The 17,143-nt window shown below is 46.6% G+C and overlaps 1 protein-coding gene across 13 annotated transcripts in view; it reads right to left on the bottom strand.

The window, feature by feature from the left end:
- Positions 1 to 5,490: 5,490 nt before the first annotated feature.
- EIF4G3 (eukaryotic translation initiation factor 4 gamma 3) overlaps positions 5,491 to 17,143 on the bottom strand; it is a 143,144-nt gene continuing 131,491 nt past the window's right edge. For 12 of the 13 annotated variants that reach the window (XM_042022168.1, XM_042022166.1, XM_042022164.1 and 9 more), the window contains 7 exons: positions 16,546 to 16,671; positions 15,486 to 15,567; positions 13,598 to 13,696; positions 12,584 to 12,730; positions 11,399 to 11,480; positions 9,869 to 10,015; positions 5,491 to 8,982 (listed from right to left, as the gene is read on the bottom strand). In XM_042022168.1, the coding sequence (XP_041878102.1) occupies positions 8,801 to 8,982; positions 9,869 to 10,015; positions 11,399 to 11,480; positions 12,584 to 12,730; positions 13,598 to 13,696; positions 15,486 to 15,567; positions 16,546 to 16,671 (865 nt within the window). In that variant the 3' untranslated portion in view covers positions 5,491 to 8,800. Of the gene's footprint in view, positions 8,983 to 9,868; positions 10,016 to 11,398; positions 11,481 to 12,583; positions 12,731 to 13,597; positions 13,697 to 15,095; positions 15,262 to 15,485; positions 15,568 to 16,545; positions 16,672 to 17,143 lie in introns of those variants that run through there. The other variant, XM_042022171.1, reaches the window with a different exon arrangement.

Below are 17,143 nucleotides of genomic sequence, written 5' to 3' on the forward strand. Positions count from 1 at the left end.
GAAGGAACAGGGAAATCCATGGCCAGGGAATCAGACTGCAGCAGGGAGCTGCTGCCAGAGTTATTTGTGATGGTGTCGAGCACTATCATTGTCAGAAATACTTCTAATAAGTATTAAACACTTATTAAATACTTTTAGTAAGTACTAAGCCTTTTCAATACCTTTCCTGCCCTCCCAGGTGCCATGCACTAGTAAGATTCCAACTGGTTTTTTCCCTGAAAATCATTCAATTTGATTATACCTTACTGTCCCTTAGAGCTTTCCTGAGCCTCCCCACAAGCTTTGGGCTTTGGCTGTGCTGCTTGCAGATCATCCAGACATGTTGCTTTTGTTCCCAAGGAGTCACTGTAGAATTTACTGGTCAAGGGTTTTACCATTTCCACCCAGTGTCCAGAGCAATGCCATGTGCTCTTCTTCTCCTAGAAACATGGAACCTGTTGTGTTTCTGGTTTAAATACTGTTTTGAGTAATGTTTTAAATCTGCCCACAGAAACTCCATTCCAGGGGTTATTTTGTTGACTTTCTTACCCTACACCAACTCATACTTTCCCCACTTTGCCACATTTTTTATTTAAAGTGAACATTTCTGAATTTCCTAAGCACCCTTTTGTGAGGCTTAGCATCTCCCTGCCACATACAGTACAAACCACATGATTACCTTTTTTTACTACCTCTGTCAAACTGTGCACCTGCTGAAATCACCTTCTGCTGATACATTCTTGATCCTGCTGCATCTTTGTTCCCAAATGCTGTTTCAGCATTGACCTGCAGCTCCAAACTTCAGCTCTGAATACATTCAGGCCTTGCCTCTGGTGCTGTCACCCCAAGTTTTTGGTGATTTTTTGCTTTTCCACCTTTACCTCAGCTTTTACATTTATTTTAGGAAGCCTTTTATCCCCTTCTGACCTACAGTCCGCCTGGCTCAGGGAGAATTTGAGCCTTTTTTCCATCCCATCCCATCCCATCCCATCCCATCCCATCCCATCCCATCCCTAATCACCACCAGATTGGGAAGCTCTGCTCTTTCGTCCCTAAAACTCCATGTTCTGCTGTTGCTTCTTCAGCTTCTTGTGCTTTGAAGAACAAATCTAATATTATATATATACATAATCCAATATTCCCTGAGAAAGCCTTTACCTTTAGATCTCATTATCCCTGAATATGTATGCAAGGGGGTTGTATGCCCAGCCATGAGGGGATGGTTGCTGCTCTCTTCGGCTTGACCCTGAGTATCTGCACAGCAAGTGATGCCAAGCACAACAATCCCACAACCATCACTGATCCAAACATCTGATTCATGTGGGTCTCTCACTTGTTGAGCCACACACAAACTTCCAGAGGCTTTTTTGCCCACAGCAAAATAAGGATTACACGAGGAGCTGTTACATGGTGGTGTTGCCCTTCCTGCAGACCCACACATAATTCTTATCTTTATGCCTGAGCTGCTTTTTAAATTCTTACTTATACTTTACTTATTAAGGGATTTTTTTTCCCTTTTGCATGTCCTGTAGAAATAGGGACTTTTAGTCCTTTAACTGCAATTTTCCACTTTGTTGCTGATTCACTTCACCAAAGACATCTCTAATGATCACCAGAACAACTCACAATTCTCTTCCAGTTCATCCTTACTTTTTTTCAGCTGCACGGTCTTACTGTCATTCCTGTAGCTCCTCTAATTCTATGCAAAAGTCACTAATTTTCTGCTTTCAACCCAAAAATGCATATTCCCTGCCTCTTCATGGCTTTCCAGATACCACTTTTGATCTCTTTATTCCTTATCAGCTTCCTAATAATTTGTTCTCCATACTTTTCCCAGTGTCACTCTACACCATCTCCCAGATGATCTCCCTTGCTGCCCCTCTCACACCTACCCTTAAGGCTTTACCTTCTTACCTTTATCTTCTCAAACATTTCCCCCTTTCCAAGGGGTATCCCGTTCCTCTATGTATTTTCAAACCCAACGACCCATTTTTACATCAGATCTAGCAAGTGAATAAAAACACAGTTAAATACACCAAAGTTTGTTTCATTCTGGAGCAAGTGTAGAATAGAAACACCACTGAAGCCAACAAGAATTTAGAGCAGGAAAATGTCATGGACTGAGCAGCTTCCACAGGCTGCTGGTTTTCTAGAAACGCCCTAATTTGAAATAGATCCCAAGTGCTGACGGAGCGGGTGCTGCCGTCACTGGAGGACCAGGGGCTGGAAGTTGTGATTCTTTTTCTACACCACTTTTGGCATTACAGTAATGACTTATTTTACCCAAAGCAGGCACACGAAGTGACACCTCCTCTAAGCAAGGAGCAGCTGAAGACCACCAACTCAACACTGCACACAGGGACAGCTCTCCCTAAGCCACATATCCCCACAGTTAAGAGATCTGGCAGTGAGAATTTCCTTAACTCTGAGCCAGTGTTTCAGATGAAAACTGGTGAGCACATGCAGGGGCCGCTCCCCTCACCTGGGCAGGTAATAACATGCTGCCAGACCTCCCGGCTGGGATGGTTCTGCAGCCACAAAAACTCATTTTTGGCTGCCACACGTGTACTGCCCACCCCTGCCATCAGCAGCCTGGCTGGACTCCAGCCTCTGTGCCATACGAGAGCAGTGCCATGCCTGTGAGCCTTGCTCAGAAGACAGTTGAACAGGAATTTAAAGCTTTTCTGGCGACGGCTCTTGCTGGAAGTGTACGGTCAGCTCTAGAGCTGGCTTACTCGTTGCTCTGTGGAAAATCTTGTCAACTGGCTTTTCTTCAAGATGTCTCAGCTGCAGCTCAGGCTCCTGCTCAGAACATCCACCTTTGTGATGCTGGAGGAGGCCTGGAGAATCAGATGCATTTCCTTGGAGAAGGGATAAAACACTCAACTCCTATTTTGTGGAGATGAGTGAAATTCCCTGTATTTATGATCCTGGTGTATGAGAACACCCCGGGCGGGACAGAGGTGCGAGCTGAGTCCATCTCCGTGAATTCGCGCAGTGGTGGTGCCGAGTGCCCCTCCCTTCACAGGAGTGATGCCCTGCACTCACACAGGAGCGGGAAGTCGCCGGGACCAACGGATTATTCACTTCATGCCATCTGTAATGTCACAGAGCATTCGCACCGGGTGTCATCCTGGAACAGCTCACCCTGCAGTGCTGAAATGACCCATTTCCCTTCATGGGTGAGACCTGAACGTACCAGCTGCATCTGCCAAGATGATCTTTGCAGCTCCTTTCCAGCTGTTCTCCAAAATGCTCTGATAAACCACTTCTAACAGGGCTCTGCTCCACACTCACTAATGCTTTGTACCCTGGGAGCTCAGTAAAACTCTGCTTTATGATAACATCTGCCATTAATCCTTTCAGGGGGCTGCAACAGGACAGCCAAGAGCTTCACTGCTCCCTCCCCTCATTCAGTAACACAGAGATTTCCCAACCAACAGCATCTATTGCCTTCCCCACGCCCACTCCCCTCTTTCCATCTGCAACCCCAGCATATCCATCCCTGCAGCTGGGCCAGCAACTTGGACAAATTCCCCTATGGAAAGGACTGAATGGAGTGGGAGCTGGTTTTATTCCTGGTGCTGTTTCAGCACAATTTAGCAGCTGGAAACGAGAAAGAGAAGCTGGTGCCACATGACAAAGCTTTCCACAGTCAGCATCCCTACAGCAGCATTTAAAGAAGCAGGAGTTATTTCACAAATGACAGATCCACGATGCTTAACCAAAGGTGGCAAATGGAGCCCCTTGAAAAATGCAAGCATAGTCAACTTGAGGTTTCCTTGGATATTGGGATTTAGTCACGCTGCTGGAAGCTGAGTTAATCAATCTCTTGCTGCTGTTCTTTGCCCATCACTGGTTTTCCTCCAATGGCTCCTTGCGGGTTGTCTATCCAAAGAAAAGCCAAGCAGGATCCTCTGGGCTGAAGTCTCCTGGTCCCCAGGCTCCACCCTATGGTTGTTGCAAGTTGAACGTGGCCCCAGGCACAGCAAACCTGGAGTTTCTGTCAGCGTGCAGGGCCTTGTGCAAACCTCAGGGTTGGCACCTCATGAAAAGCCAGTGGCTCCTGCTGACACTGCTCGGCTGCAGATACTGCCCAGTTGGCAGCTTCCAGGCCAATACCTTCCAAAGAGCAGGAAGGTCAAGTTCCAGTTCCCAGCCTTGACTGGGAGAAGTGGGAGCTCGGAGCACTTGCCAGCCCGAACACCTCCTGATGGATTCACCCCAGGTAGAGCCCAGCATTCCTGGCCCAACTCCAACCATGCAGCATCTCACCCTCACATCTGACCGGCAGCCAGCAGCCAGCTCTCCTACAGGTGGTTCACTGCCTCAGGGCCAGGGGTGTTGGATATAAGGGCACAAAAACATTGTGGGAAGGTCTGATTTTGAGCTTCCTGCCCCAAAGTTAAACTCTCTAGCATCTGTGAAAGAAATCAAGCATGCAGACCTGGCTAACAGTTTCTGTGCTCTGCACAGGACACTTCTGACAAGGCAACCAGCTTCAGGAGCCTTTTTTCTTTCTTCTACAAACAACTCATCATGGAACCAAATGCAGCAAGAACAATCACAGCCACCCTCTGGCAAGAAGATGGCAACATCTGCAGTTGGCTTTAAATGTTTTCAGGATGCTCAGCAAGTTAAGGGGACTTTTTAGAGACTCTGTTTTTCCTTTATCAGTAAAAACAATCTTTTTGTTGGAACAAAAGCTCTGTGGGTTGCAGCAACAACCGGTGTAAGCTACTACTGGTTTAAACCTGCCTTGTGCACACTAAAACCCATCCCTGCAGAGGAATCCCTTCTCCTGAGCCTCTCCTGCCATGTGGGTTACCATGTCCTGCACCAGCGAGGGCTGATCCCAGGCAAAAAAACCCCCAGGAGCTGGACTCCATGAACCTGATGGGTCCCTTCCAACTCAGCATATTCTAGGATTCTATGAAAAGACTTTTCCGCACACTGAGATCTGCTCCTGGACCTGAGGCTTTTTCAGAAAATTAGATGAAACTTGAACATGTTGACACAAGCAGAGAGAGCGCAGCATCTGGGATCAGTGCATTTTCTGACTTCATTCCCAGAAATGGCTGTTCCCTTTCTGAAAACACTTTCCTAGAAAGAAACCAGCCTTAGGCAGACACCTGGCCTGAAAATGAGCTGTTTGGTGGCTTCAGGTTTGGAGACATTCTCAGTAATAAAGAGGGATGTAAGCAATGCATCTGCTCCTTGCCTGTGCTTCCAACAGTGCCCCAGCCTTAGGAAAAGAAGGGCTCCCAGCAGTGGAAATGATTCTAATGCCACTCTTCCCCCTGAGCTGCATTAACTCCCTGCTGCCATGGTCAGGAGCCTGCACACAAGATGTTTTTAAACAGGATCAAGGCCAGGAGACAAAACCTCAGCATAACCTGTAGTATTCTTGGTGTAAACCTGCTGCCCTCCCTGCTGAGGCTTTCCTGTAACCTTAGGTCAGTGACCACAGCTCATCTCTCCTCACACAAAATGAAGCTCCTGCAAACCACATTCCCATGGGAACCTGTTTTAATTAAAAATTCCCTTTTCTATTTCACGTATCTTACAGTTTTTTTGTATTTTAACACCGTCACAGGAAAGTGGTTACAAAGATCTTTCATGAGCCGCATCCTGAGGAGCCACAACCACGTGCAAATCTGTGCTGATCTACAAGGAAACTGGAAAGCAACTGGGGGCAGTAAGTACATGGCAAAGAACACAAGAGAAGCAGAGGAAGGAGTCAGGAGTCCTGCTCCTTGCAGTGATTGTTGGGAAGCTGTAACTTCAGGTGACACACCCACAGCTGGCGATGTCAAGGCCTTGTGCATAAACTGCTCACAGCATCCAGAGTGCAGCTGAACTGATTTAACTTCAGAGCAGCCAGAACTTGCCATGCTGCAAACCCAACTTCGGACAATTCTGAAAAACCCCTCCTGAAAATCTCTGAGAAGTCCCTTCCTGGCCTCTGCAGGACACTAACAGGGCAAGTTCTCACCCCCTCGAATATCTAACGTAGAAGGCTCTAACAAAAGGGGGAAAGACTTTCTCACCTCACCTCTACCCACCTGCCGGCCATTCCCATTCCCTCCAGCCAGTGGTTTTCCAACTCTTTCAGCCAGAAGGTTTAAGCTCCCCAGACAGATTTCCCAGCCCTGACACACTGGATTCACAGGGCTGTTAAAAGGCTCTACAGCAAGTTCATCCTTTCTGATCCAAGGCAATGAGAGAGGAATCACTCCTTGCACAGCTCTGCTGTTGCACACTCACGTTCCCTGCAGCCTCTGACACTGCCCACCCTGAGAGGAATTCCATCATTTGCCCACACTGATTTGGCAAATATTTACCCTTATTTACATACAAACTCGCATCCATTTAATTGAACTATTTAACTACTACAAACCACCATGTTCCACTCAAAAAAAAGCCTTTTGGAAGAAGAGCACCCACACGACCTTCTGCAGAGGTTTAACGGACACTGCTGGAGCCCTGGTGGGTGGGGGTTCCGTGGGGAGAGACCTTTTGGAGACCTTGAGAGCCCATCCAAACCTCTGGGCCCAACGGCGAGGCCGAGGCATCACTGGATGTGGTACACGCAGATACATGAACATACATTAACGGTGAGAATATTTTTTTCTTTTTTTCCTTTTTTTTTAACAAAACATCAGAGAAAAGTGTTTTATTGTTACTAAAAAAAAAATAACCAAACAATGCTCTAGTGTTTTAGGCCATGGATTCTCTAGCTCAGATTCATGGTGTGGAACACATTAACAGGGAAAGTGTCTCATGGACATCTCCCCTCTGGCCACAGCCAGGCACCTCCTCCCTTCCCCGTGGTGATCAAATCACATCCTTAGGCAAGTACAGCAATTGTTTACATGTAAAAGTAAGACTAGAAAAGTATTTAATGTATTTGTAGCCTTTCTTCCCTTCTTTTTTTGTTTTTTTTGTTGTTGTTGGGGTGTTTTGTATCTTTTTTTTTTTTTTTTAAAAGAAGTGATTTAGCAGCTGGAGAGAAAAAGCATCATGTGAGCAGCCAGTGCTGCAGAGACCCCCAACAAATGCTCCATGGGTTACTCACGGTCCATGGCCCACAGTTCACAAACCACATTTCAGGGCTTCCCCAGCTTTGCAGAGTCCTTGATGGCAGGTGCTTCTCACAATGAGAGCCAGCAGGTCATCTTTGGTGGCTGCAGAGAGGCGCACGAGGGCCTTCCCGTCCTCAGCAGCAGCTCGGTTTGGAGCAGCACCGGGGCCTGGGTCCCGCTGGGCACACGGGAAGGGGCTCCCATGGCTGTGGTTCTGTCCCCGGCCGTGCTGGCACTGTGGACGTGGACCTGGGCGGGCTGGGCCGGGCGAGCACCCGTCGCTCCTCCACCCGTTCCCTGGCGCTGGGTTCCCCTGTCCGGGTCTGGCTGCGCAGGCACAGCGGGCGAAGGGCGGCGGCCACGGGCGCACGGCTGTCGGATCTCGGCTCACACTGCTGCGATCTCTGGAGCTCCCAGGGTCACCCGGATGACGCCACTGATCCAAGTCGCACGAGAGACGCGGCTGCCACATGGCTGGAGAAACCCAGCTGGGATTGGGCACCGTCTGCCCCAAGGTCACGTCCCAGCCTCAGGAACCAACCGCACCTACGTGGCCCCGCAGCCACCGGCTGCTCCCTGGCCAGGGAGTTCTCTCAGCACAACAGCAACCCCTTTTTTCCTTTTTTTTTTAAAACAACAATTGCTCTCACCCTTCATTTTTGGTAGTCACACATACAGACACACACTATATGTACACAATTTGGGCCCGAGGACCTACGGCACACCAAGGAAGCCAGCACCGCTCAGGATGGTGCACACATTCAGCAGCTGTCAAAGGAGAAGTCGTTTTACTTTCTTTTAAACTTGCAATGTTTGTCTTTATTTTGTTCTTTATATTTTGAAAGTGAAAAGAATAGTATTGAGTCAATTTCTTTTTTTCTTTTTTTTTTTTTTTTTTTTTTTAAATATTTGTTCTATGTATTTACAAGCCTTAAAGTTGCTCTAAAGGTTCTCAAAGTATCACTAGTACTTTTTTCCCCGGGGTAGCACGGTTTTCAATGAGTTATTTTCGGAGCACTCTGGTCCGCAGCGGTTTTCTCAAATGCATTTCCTTCTGATCCAAGGTTACGTATGGTTTGATTACTATTTTCTTTTTAAATTTCAGAAGCAAGCTGAGAGGCAGGCAGAAAAATCTGATGACAATAAAAAAAAAATTATCTTGTCCTCATCTAGCTCACCCCAACCCCCTTCAAAGTTTTGTCTATTTATCATGCTTTGAAACAAAACTGAGGTGCTTATGAAGGGGAGGGAAATTTATTTCTCTGCTTTTGTTCTATTATACAATTTGTTTACAGAAACTGCAAATTTAAAAATTACACTGGCATTTGCAGTCCTTAAAATAATAAATTAAAAGTTTTCAACTTGTTTTTGTTCTTGCTAAACAGATTTGTTTTGCTGTGTGTTTTCCTAAGTATGAGTCCTTGTTTAAAAAGAAAAGAAAAAGATTAAAACAGAAAATATTTTCTATAAATAATACAGGTATTTTGGTTTAGTGCTCCCGCCCTCAGGTTTGAAGTTTACTTTTGTGGGTTTTTTTCAAGTACCTTTTTGCCTCCATGATCACCTCGGTGTTTATCGGGTTTTACCTCTCCCACTCGTGCGTGTGTGGGGCAAGGGGGGTCTGCGAGAGAGAATTGGCCTTGCTGCACTGTGATTGGCGAAGACATGAAACTTTTTAAAAAAATACTTAAATTGTTTCTTTTTTGTTTGTTTGTTTGTAATCTGTATTTTAAGTTTTAATTATCCTCTGACTCCTCTTCGGCCTCCCGTAGCCACGTGAAGAACGCCGTGACAGATTTTAGCGCTACTCCTTTCCCGTTCTGCTCCGCTGGGTCCTTGCTGCTTTCCCACTTGTAGAAGGCATCCTCCGAAATGACCTCCTCATCATACAGGCAATCAAAAAACATCCGCAACAAATCTGCAGTAATGGAATAACAGGAGGGAACATCTGTCAGCTGTGGCTGTGGCCAGAGACACGCCTGCAGATAAGGGGATTAACGCGACCTCTTGGCACAGGAGATGGAGAGACAAGGAAAATAAAGGGCTCTTACTCAGTTATTGCTTCCTGGCTGCTCACACTCAGGTGAGGGGGAAAACCAACCCCTTTGACACTGTCAGAGAAGAGGGAAAGCTGGGAAAGCAGCTGTGGGAATACGTTATCTAGAGATTGGCTGGCAAGCAGAACCCGCAGCAGCCCATCTCCTCTGGACCACACATCTGGATTCCCTCAAACCCCAGATTTTTGTGGCTCAGCAGGAGGGATAATGCCCAACTAATGCCATAAAGGGCACTAAGGACGATAGTGCTGGGTGTTTTGAGGCACTCTTGGATTTTGTGCTGCAGATTCCCTGGGAATCCCTGTTTCTTTAGCTATTCCTTTGCCTCTTGTCCCACAAGAGTTTTCTGTAGCATCTTTGGGACAAAAATCATCAGTTGACTAACTCATTTTACTCCCTCCAAGCCCACAGACATCTGTGGAGTAGCAATGCAATAATAATAATACCCATGCGCTCACATGCCCAGGTACTGCAAACTCAACAGATTTTTTTTTACTGCTCTTTTTTTCCTCTCTTTTTATCAACAGACATTTGTCCTTCCTTCTGTGTGCCTGCTCACAGGAGCAACCAAAAGAAGAGTCGGCCTCTGGCCAAGCATTTGGGTACCTGAGCTGCTCTAAAAAGCTGGAATTTGGACAAGCTGAACCCACCACACACCGGCTTCTCTCACCTGCTACCTACAAAGGTAAGGAAAAGCACATCCTCTCCCAGTCTCCCACAGAATCCCAGCACAAAGGCAACACTTACTAGGAGGTTGATCAAGTTTTACTATTGATGCTTGTAGTGCATAAAGTGCTTGTAGTTCCTTCTCTGTGTCTGAGTCCAGGTACTTGAGTAGGATGGGCACTCTCTGTTTGATAACAGCAGTGTCCACTCGGAAGCTGGAAGAGTCCGCTGAGGGGAAGAGGAGAAAGCAGGGTCAGCTTTGGCACATGGCAACAGGGACAGGTTTTTGACTGCCTTTATTTATGCAAATAACAATCACAAACACAGATCAGAGTGGAGAGAAAAGGAGGATGAGAAACAACAGGAACTATTTTTGGTTAATGGCTATTTCTGGAAGTCTTGGTCCTTAAAGTTCCCCAAATTCAGCCAGTGTCTGCAGTGACCCCAGCTCTAAAACACACAGAAGCAGCACAACTTTACCTTGCAGTGCAAATCGTGCCTCCACAGGCAATTGCGTTTAGAAGGTTTTTAGAAAATTCTTTTTTTTTTTTTTTAATACCAGGGCAGAAACAGAATTTTAAGTTGCACATGACATAGGAAATAGGAATATATAAAAAATATGCATTAGAAGTCCCTCAGCCACATGGATAAATTATTCAGCAGCTTTCAAGTACATCACACAACCCAATTAAGTGATATTTTGAAAACAAAAGAAAAAGACTCAGTTAAAGGCAAGGTCAAAATTTACACCAGAGGATGACTTTCCTGACAACAGGGAACCCTTAAACATTGTAAATGAAATTCTGTGTCATGTCTCTGTTAACACTAGGTGGCACGAGCAAGGTTCTGTTCCCAGAGAGAGGAAGGAGCTGGGCTGTCCCTCCCCTCCCTCCCGCGGTGGAATCCAGCCCATTCTCTCCCCCAAACCACAGCTCAGAGCAGAACCAGACCCTTTACAAGCACCACTTTTTGCTTTGCCAGATGCCAACAGTAAAGTTAAAAGAAAACCAAGTGAAGTGAGCAGATGTTTCTGGCTGCAGTGCTTTACTCAACTCCCCTGAGGCTCCAAGGCTCACGTGTCTGACTTGGGAGCCCTCCCTTTCCTGTGTTTCCAGCCAACAGCTGTACAGGCAAGCAATCCACATAAACCATCCTTATGAAACTGAAACTTCAGATATAAAACTCTTACAAGCCTGAGCCCCAGACTGGCTTCTTCCCACAGCCCACGCTGCCACTGCTGGGGTGCCCACGCATCTTTGCTGACATAGGAGTGGAAATGTTAACTGCCTTAATGATGATCTCAGTCATTTCCACCTTTGTCAAGAAAATCGACGAGCAAGCTGGCATTACCCAGCGCTGTCTGAAACCCCCGCTCACACAAGGTCACTGGGACACACCAGGGTCACCTCGGGAACACCACACTCGGCAAAGCACCTGGCTGTCCCATGGGGAAGGGACACCCTGCTCTCGGGCACAATCCCAAATGATGGAGTAGCCTTAGTGTGTGATAAAACACAGCCTTGGGCAGGGAAATGTGATATAAACCTGAAAAACACCAAATAATTCTTTGCAGGTTTGGTTTGTGTGGTGTTTACACTGCAAGTTACTCACCTATAATAGCTGCTTTACAAACTGATGTCATTAAAGCTCTAAGGAATGTAGGTGAACTCATCTGGCTTTCATCTAGATTAGCCTGGAATCAAGAGTAAATGGGCCAGTTAAAAACACAGCGCTGCAGGAGCGCGACTGCTTCCAAACTCCAGCACTGAATCCGGCAGCACGTCCAGGCTCAGCTGCTGCTGCAGCACAAACCCAGCTCACCCCTGCAAACCCTCGGCTTCCCCACTCACTCCTTGAAACTCCCTCAGGGATGTCAACAGGCAACACCAGTTCCCATGGGATCCATGTGCCATTGAATGCCTCCCACAAGGAGCCGTTTGTCTGCAGAACCAAACCAACCATGCCAGGCTCCTGCAATGCCCTTACACAGTTTCAAAGAGTTCCAGGCTTTTCCAACAAACTTTATGGCGTGTTCCTTGGGTGGAGATTGTTTGCTTTGCAAAAGAAATTCAGGGAATGGCTGTGGAACTTGTCCAAGGCTCCAAAGAGCCTGTGGGTGATCCCAGATCTTCAGTGCTGCTTTTGTTCCACTCTCGACTCCTCTAACAGCAGTGGAAAAATGACATTTCTAACACATTGCTCTGCCACAGAAATAACTGAACTGAAGCTGACCAAGATTTAGTGTAAGCACAGATGTAAATGCATCAGGCTGGGTATAATTTTGGACACTAAACATCTGGGTTAAAGAATGCAGCCAGAGACAGAGAGCAAAGACCAGTGGGTTGACAGGCTTTTTCCTCTTTTTTTTCTTTCTCTTCCAGCGCACTGGGCAGGCACTGGGAAAAGGTGCTCTCAGTGACTGCCCAGGATGTTTTTACAGGGGGAAATTTGCAGAGGTCATGTTGGAAAAAAGTAGTGAGAAGGCTCTCTTCCCTATTTTGTGAAGAAACGATGTAGCAGTGTACATCTAGAATGTACTAAGTGGCAGAAGTAGGATATTCAGTGTCAGAAAGTCTACAGTATTTAAAAGGCAGTTACACAGTTAATATGGCTAAAATTCTTCCTTCCTAAAGCTGACTCTTAAATAACTGATAATATTTTAGATTTTAATTATTTGGAAGTGTTGATTGTACAGACCAAATCCTTGCAGTGTCCTAAACCCCGAGATGTTCAGACCAGAACATATTAACAAAAGCAGTTAAACAGTCTGCAGGGAGGGTGAAAATCTCTTTGTACCTCTACCCAATCAAAGATTTGTTCATCATTCGCCTTGTCCTCAACAATGAGTTTTTCCAGCTGCTTGTTCAGCTCTTCCGCAGAGAGTTCTTTCTCTGAAAGTGCTTCTGAGGAACTGGAACAGTTGGACTCCGCGAACTCCAACTTCTGCAACACCACATGTGATGATGAGAATCAGTGAAACGCACTTCCCTAGGCTGAATTACACCAGATTGAAGCAGGAAACTACATTTAATTCTGCTTCCTGGCATCTTCCAGCTGCTTAGTTATCATTACAGCAATATAAACTTTCCCTGTTCCAAAGGTTAGGAAGCATTTTACCAACACATGGGAACTACATTATCCAGCAAAGACAACGAGGTACCTCAGGCAGCTCCAGCCCTGCACAGCAGAGCAAAAAATCAAGCGTGTGTTGCCCAGCTGGAGCTATAGGGGCTGGAATGCAATGACCAGAGCTGGCACTGGCTCAAAGGAATTGCAGCCAGTGCCCCAATTCCTTGAAAACTGTGACAAGAGGGGCTGCAGTCCCCTCAGTGAGGCCCAGGCCATGGTAACAATTTCATTTCCTGCAGCACTTCCAAAGTGCCGGAACAGGGCAGCAGATCACTCGAAGCTCCGAAGGGAGACAGTGTCTTCCTGAGGAGCAGCACCAGCAAGAGGTGAGGTGCCTCCATCAGTTCCTGGCCCCCTCCAGGATCATAGTCCAAGGTGGGATGAGTGAATAACTGCTACCATTTATTGTGGCCCTTCTGCAGATTATCTGTCCTTGCTCCAAAACTCATTCTTGAAATTTTTTTCCCAGCTGGAGAAACAGGTCTCCTAGAGGAAGTCAGGAGACCTGAGATGTGTGTCTGGGAGCAGTGGGGACAGGCTTGTCCTCCCTGTGCTTCAAAAGGTGGTGCTGAAATCATCTACCCCAACTCGAGACACCTCACCCCATATTCCAACTGCACATAAGAATGGGATGGAAGAGGATGAACAAACGGGATGATCGAGCCAATGATCTGAACTCACTTGTTCCATGAGAAAGGTATGTACATCCTCCCCTTCGGGCAAGTAGTCCTTCCAACTGAGGCCAGACTCCCTCCACAAGGCTCCCACTTTCTTATGGCTCTGAAACACAAGCAGTTTGTCCAGTTTAAAGAGCTGAGCGACACCCCGGGAGCTCACAGGGGCCGGAATGGTGCAGCTGTGTCAGGAGGAATAATGGACAGCTCAGCCACCCAACAAACGCCCAGCAATGAGTGAGAACATCTGGAGACCTCGTGCAAGAGAAACCACATGTGCAATCCCCCCGGGTATGCACATCTTGTCAGGTGGGCAATGCCTCGTGATGGGGAACGGACAAGGCAGAAGTGACACGGGGGGCTCGCAACGACCTCCGAGGTTACCCAGGAGCAGTGGAACAGGACAGTTTCCCACGGCCTGACACAGAGCTGGCACGGATGACTCAGATCCTTCTCCTGACTTACTCCGTGACTCACGCTCCCCTGCCTCGACAGTAAGGCTCTGGCACACTGCTCCTTTAAGAAAATTCCTTATTTACACGGCTGTTTTCTGCACAGAGACCAAGACTCAAATTCAGGCACATAATCCCAAATTCTCTCCTCAATTCCTAGAGTTTATGCAAACCTTGAGAGCAGTGCCTTTGAGCACAGACAGTTCAGCCTTTTGCAGCCTCTAATGTCACACTGACCTTTGAGCCTCCTGCCTCAGAGGGCCCAGTTCTGACACACACAGTTCTGATAAGAATAAAAATGCTGAGCACAACCAGCTCTTTTCACCCAAATGCTCTGCCAGAGTTTCACCTTACAGTGCCTGCTCACAAGGAGATCACTGAGTAGCCTAAGCCGAGAAATGCAGCCTGACTTTTAGTTTACAAAGCAGATTACAATTTTCAGTTTACGATATAGGTTGTTAAGAGCCAACTGTGCATAGTTCCTGCTCTGACCCATCAAGATCTGGATTAGATGGCTGATATTACACTGAAATACCCGAGTCCAAGTCTTGGCCTGGACGAGACTGGATCAGAAAGCTGTGGCAGAAACAGAGACCCAAGGCTGTGCTTCCACACCCAGAGCACAGCAGCTTTTCTTTCACAGAATAGTTAAAAAAAAAATGGAAGTTGATTGTCCAAACAAGCACAAGACTAAAATAAATAAATAAAAAGACACTCTTTGCACTGTTAAGACTGAAATGCTCCTGGAACATTCAACCTTACTTGAATGCATGCTTGAAAAAATATAAAAAGGCAAGTGAGGGATTTTACGGGGTTGGAAATAGACACTACCCAAAGTGCAGGATTTAGCTGGATTAAAAAAAAAAAGAAAAAAAAAGACAAAAATGGAGATGAGTTATAGGGAAAACACCAAACTGGTTGGACACGCAGCTGTGAGGTGTGAAAGAGAGCTCTCGGAGTCACGGGGTGAGGAGGTGTCACTACCCCAGTGCTGGGTGAACCTCAAGAGTCGGCAGGTTTAGTTTGGATAAGCACCCAGCAGTCTGAGGCCATCGGAAGCTTATCCGAACCCTGAGAACCTCTCCGGTCTGCAAGAACATCTCTCTCGCAAGATTCCCGGCACTTGCTGCTTCTGGTCAGCCCAGAAATCCCTTGAGCATGTCCCTCTTGCAGTATTTCAGCACTCTTAGCTTCTGGGAGAAGCCAGGTGCAAAGGTACCTGCAAAAGGGAAAAGTGATGAGAAAACAAAAAGTTAACTCAACTTTTTGGAACCTCTTAAGGCTTGGTTGGAAACTGGGGGTGCGAGGCATGTTTCCTAAGTTATCTGGACTGGCTGATCATCCCTAAACGTCCTCATGTGGGAATGGTGTAGGTTTCATGCATGAACACGAGCGCTGCATCCACTCCTCCCCTCTGGAGGACAGGAGCACCTGGGCACTCACCATTTGTTTGCATAGAAGGTGCAAGATTTCAGCAAGCAAGATGCCGGCTCTTCCCACAGGAAGCAAGGGTTTGCTAAATTCTCTAGAATGAAAGAAAACCAGGTGTTTTTTCTTTATAATTCGTATTTGGAATGCAAAGCAAGGGGCAAACTGAGGCAGGAAATCACCTTTAACTTCTGCCAGGGAGGAAGGATTTGATTAATCCAGCACTGCTGATAAAACATTTAGTGATGCAGTGACCTTGTCACAACACGGCTAATTACAAAGACTTGAATTTTACATCAAAAAGTATGATATATTTAATGTCAAATCCACTAATTTTTGTGGGATACTGTATTTGGGTAGAGGGAAAATACTGTTATTTTCTTAATATACTGGTAATAGAAATAGGAACCATTCCACTGGCTTCCAGTTAATCCCCAAATATGTAAGGACATACAGAAAATACAGGAATTCTGGTCCGGGAAATGGTTTCCAGTCTTGCAGACAAGGTTTTGTGCCCATTCAAGGAAATGCCCAGGTGGTAGACACCGAATCCCATAGTTTGGGCAGGGACACCTCCCACTGTCCCAGGCTGCTCCAAGCCCCAGTGTCCCGCCTGGCCTTGGACACTGCCAGAGATCCAGGGGCAGCCACAGCTGCTCTGGGCACCCTGTGCCAGGGCCTCCCCGCCCTCACAGGGAGGAATTTATTCCAAATATCCCACCTAACCCTGCCCTCCTTCGGTTACCACTCTGAGACACACAGGCCCCTCTGCGATACCTCACTCGCTACAGGTCCAATTCCCAGCGCTCCCAAATGACTCCACTCTACAGCACTGGGGTATTTTTAAGCTCAGCTGAAACAAACAGCAGATTTATGGATAAAACCCCTCTCCAAGGGTGTAAGCACCAAGCTCCCGTCCCAGCAGAGCTCTCAGACCGGTGCGGCCCCCAAGGATGTGCATCAAGCTTCCCACTGGCTCCCGGGGAGCTGAGCCTCCAGCACTCTCATCCTTCACCGACTGGTGGGAACCACGCTGTGAAAACCTTGCAGGCACAGCTGAGAAAGCATCACTTACTGTATAAGTTCTCTCATAGAGATTCCTCCTTCTTTTAACATGGGGGTCACCAACTCAGCCAGGTACAACCAGATATGGGGTATATCTATGGCCATGTCATCTGCCAGCTCCAAGGTCTCGGAAAAGCTTTAGAAGAAGGAAAAACATCAAGTATTAAAGAAAATTTAATTGGAGATATTTCCTGCAAAGAAATCTGCACTTTAAAAATGTTTTGTAACATAAAAGAGGAGTGAAGAGAGAGAGGAGTGAGGAGAATCACAAAAGTAACAAAGACCCTATTGCCATTTTATGCTTTTGGTACTTCCGAATTTCTCCATGCAGTAACATGGAGAGTACGTGGAAAAGACACCAACTTTTGTAGATCCAACAAATAGATCAAGGAAACCTCAATTTGTAATAATTCTTATATCCCAGTACCAAATCATTTGGTAATAGTAACACCTATAAAACTAAAAAGCATTTTTGTCTGTAAATATAAACCATCAAGTGAAATGTCTTTAAGTAAGAGCTCAGTTCAGCAGAGGGGGGTTTCTATCTGCAGCAGGAATTACAGGACTGCTCCCCAATGACACACTTTCCAGAATGGCTCAAAACTCTT

The sequence above is a fragment of the Corvus kubaryi genome, unplaced genomic scaffold, assembly GCF_017639235.1.
Source record: "Corvus kubaryi isolate FWS band 111438036 unplaced genomic scaffold, C.kubaryi_AGA036_p1.0 37189, whole genome shotgun sequence".
Classification (NCBI taxonomy): Eukaryota; Metazoa; Chordata; class Aves; order Passeriformes; family Corvidae; genus Corvus; species Corvus kubaryi.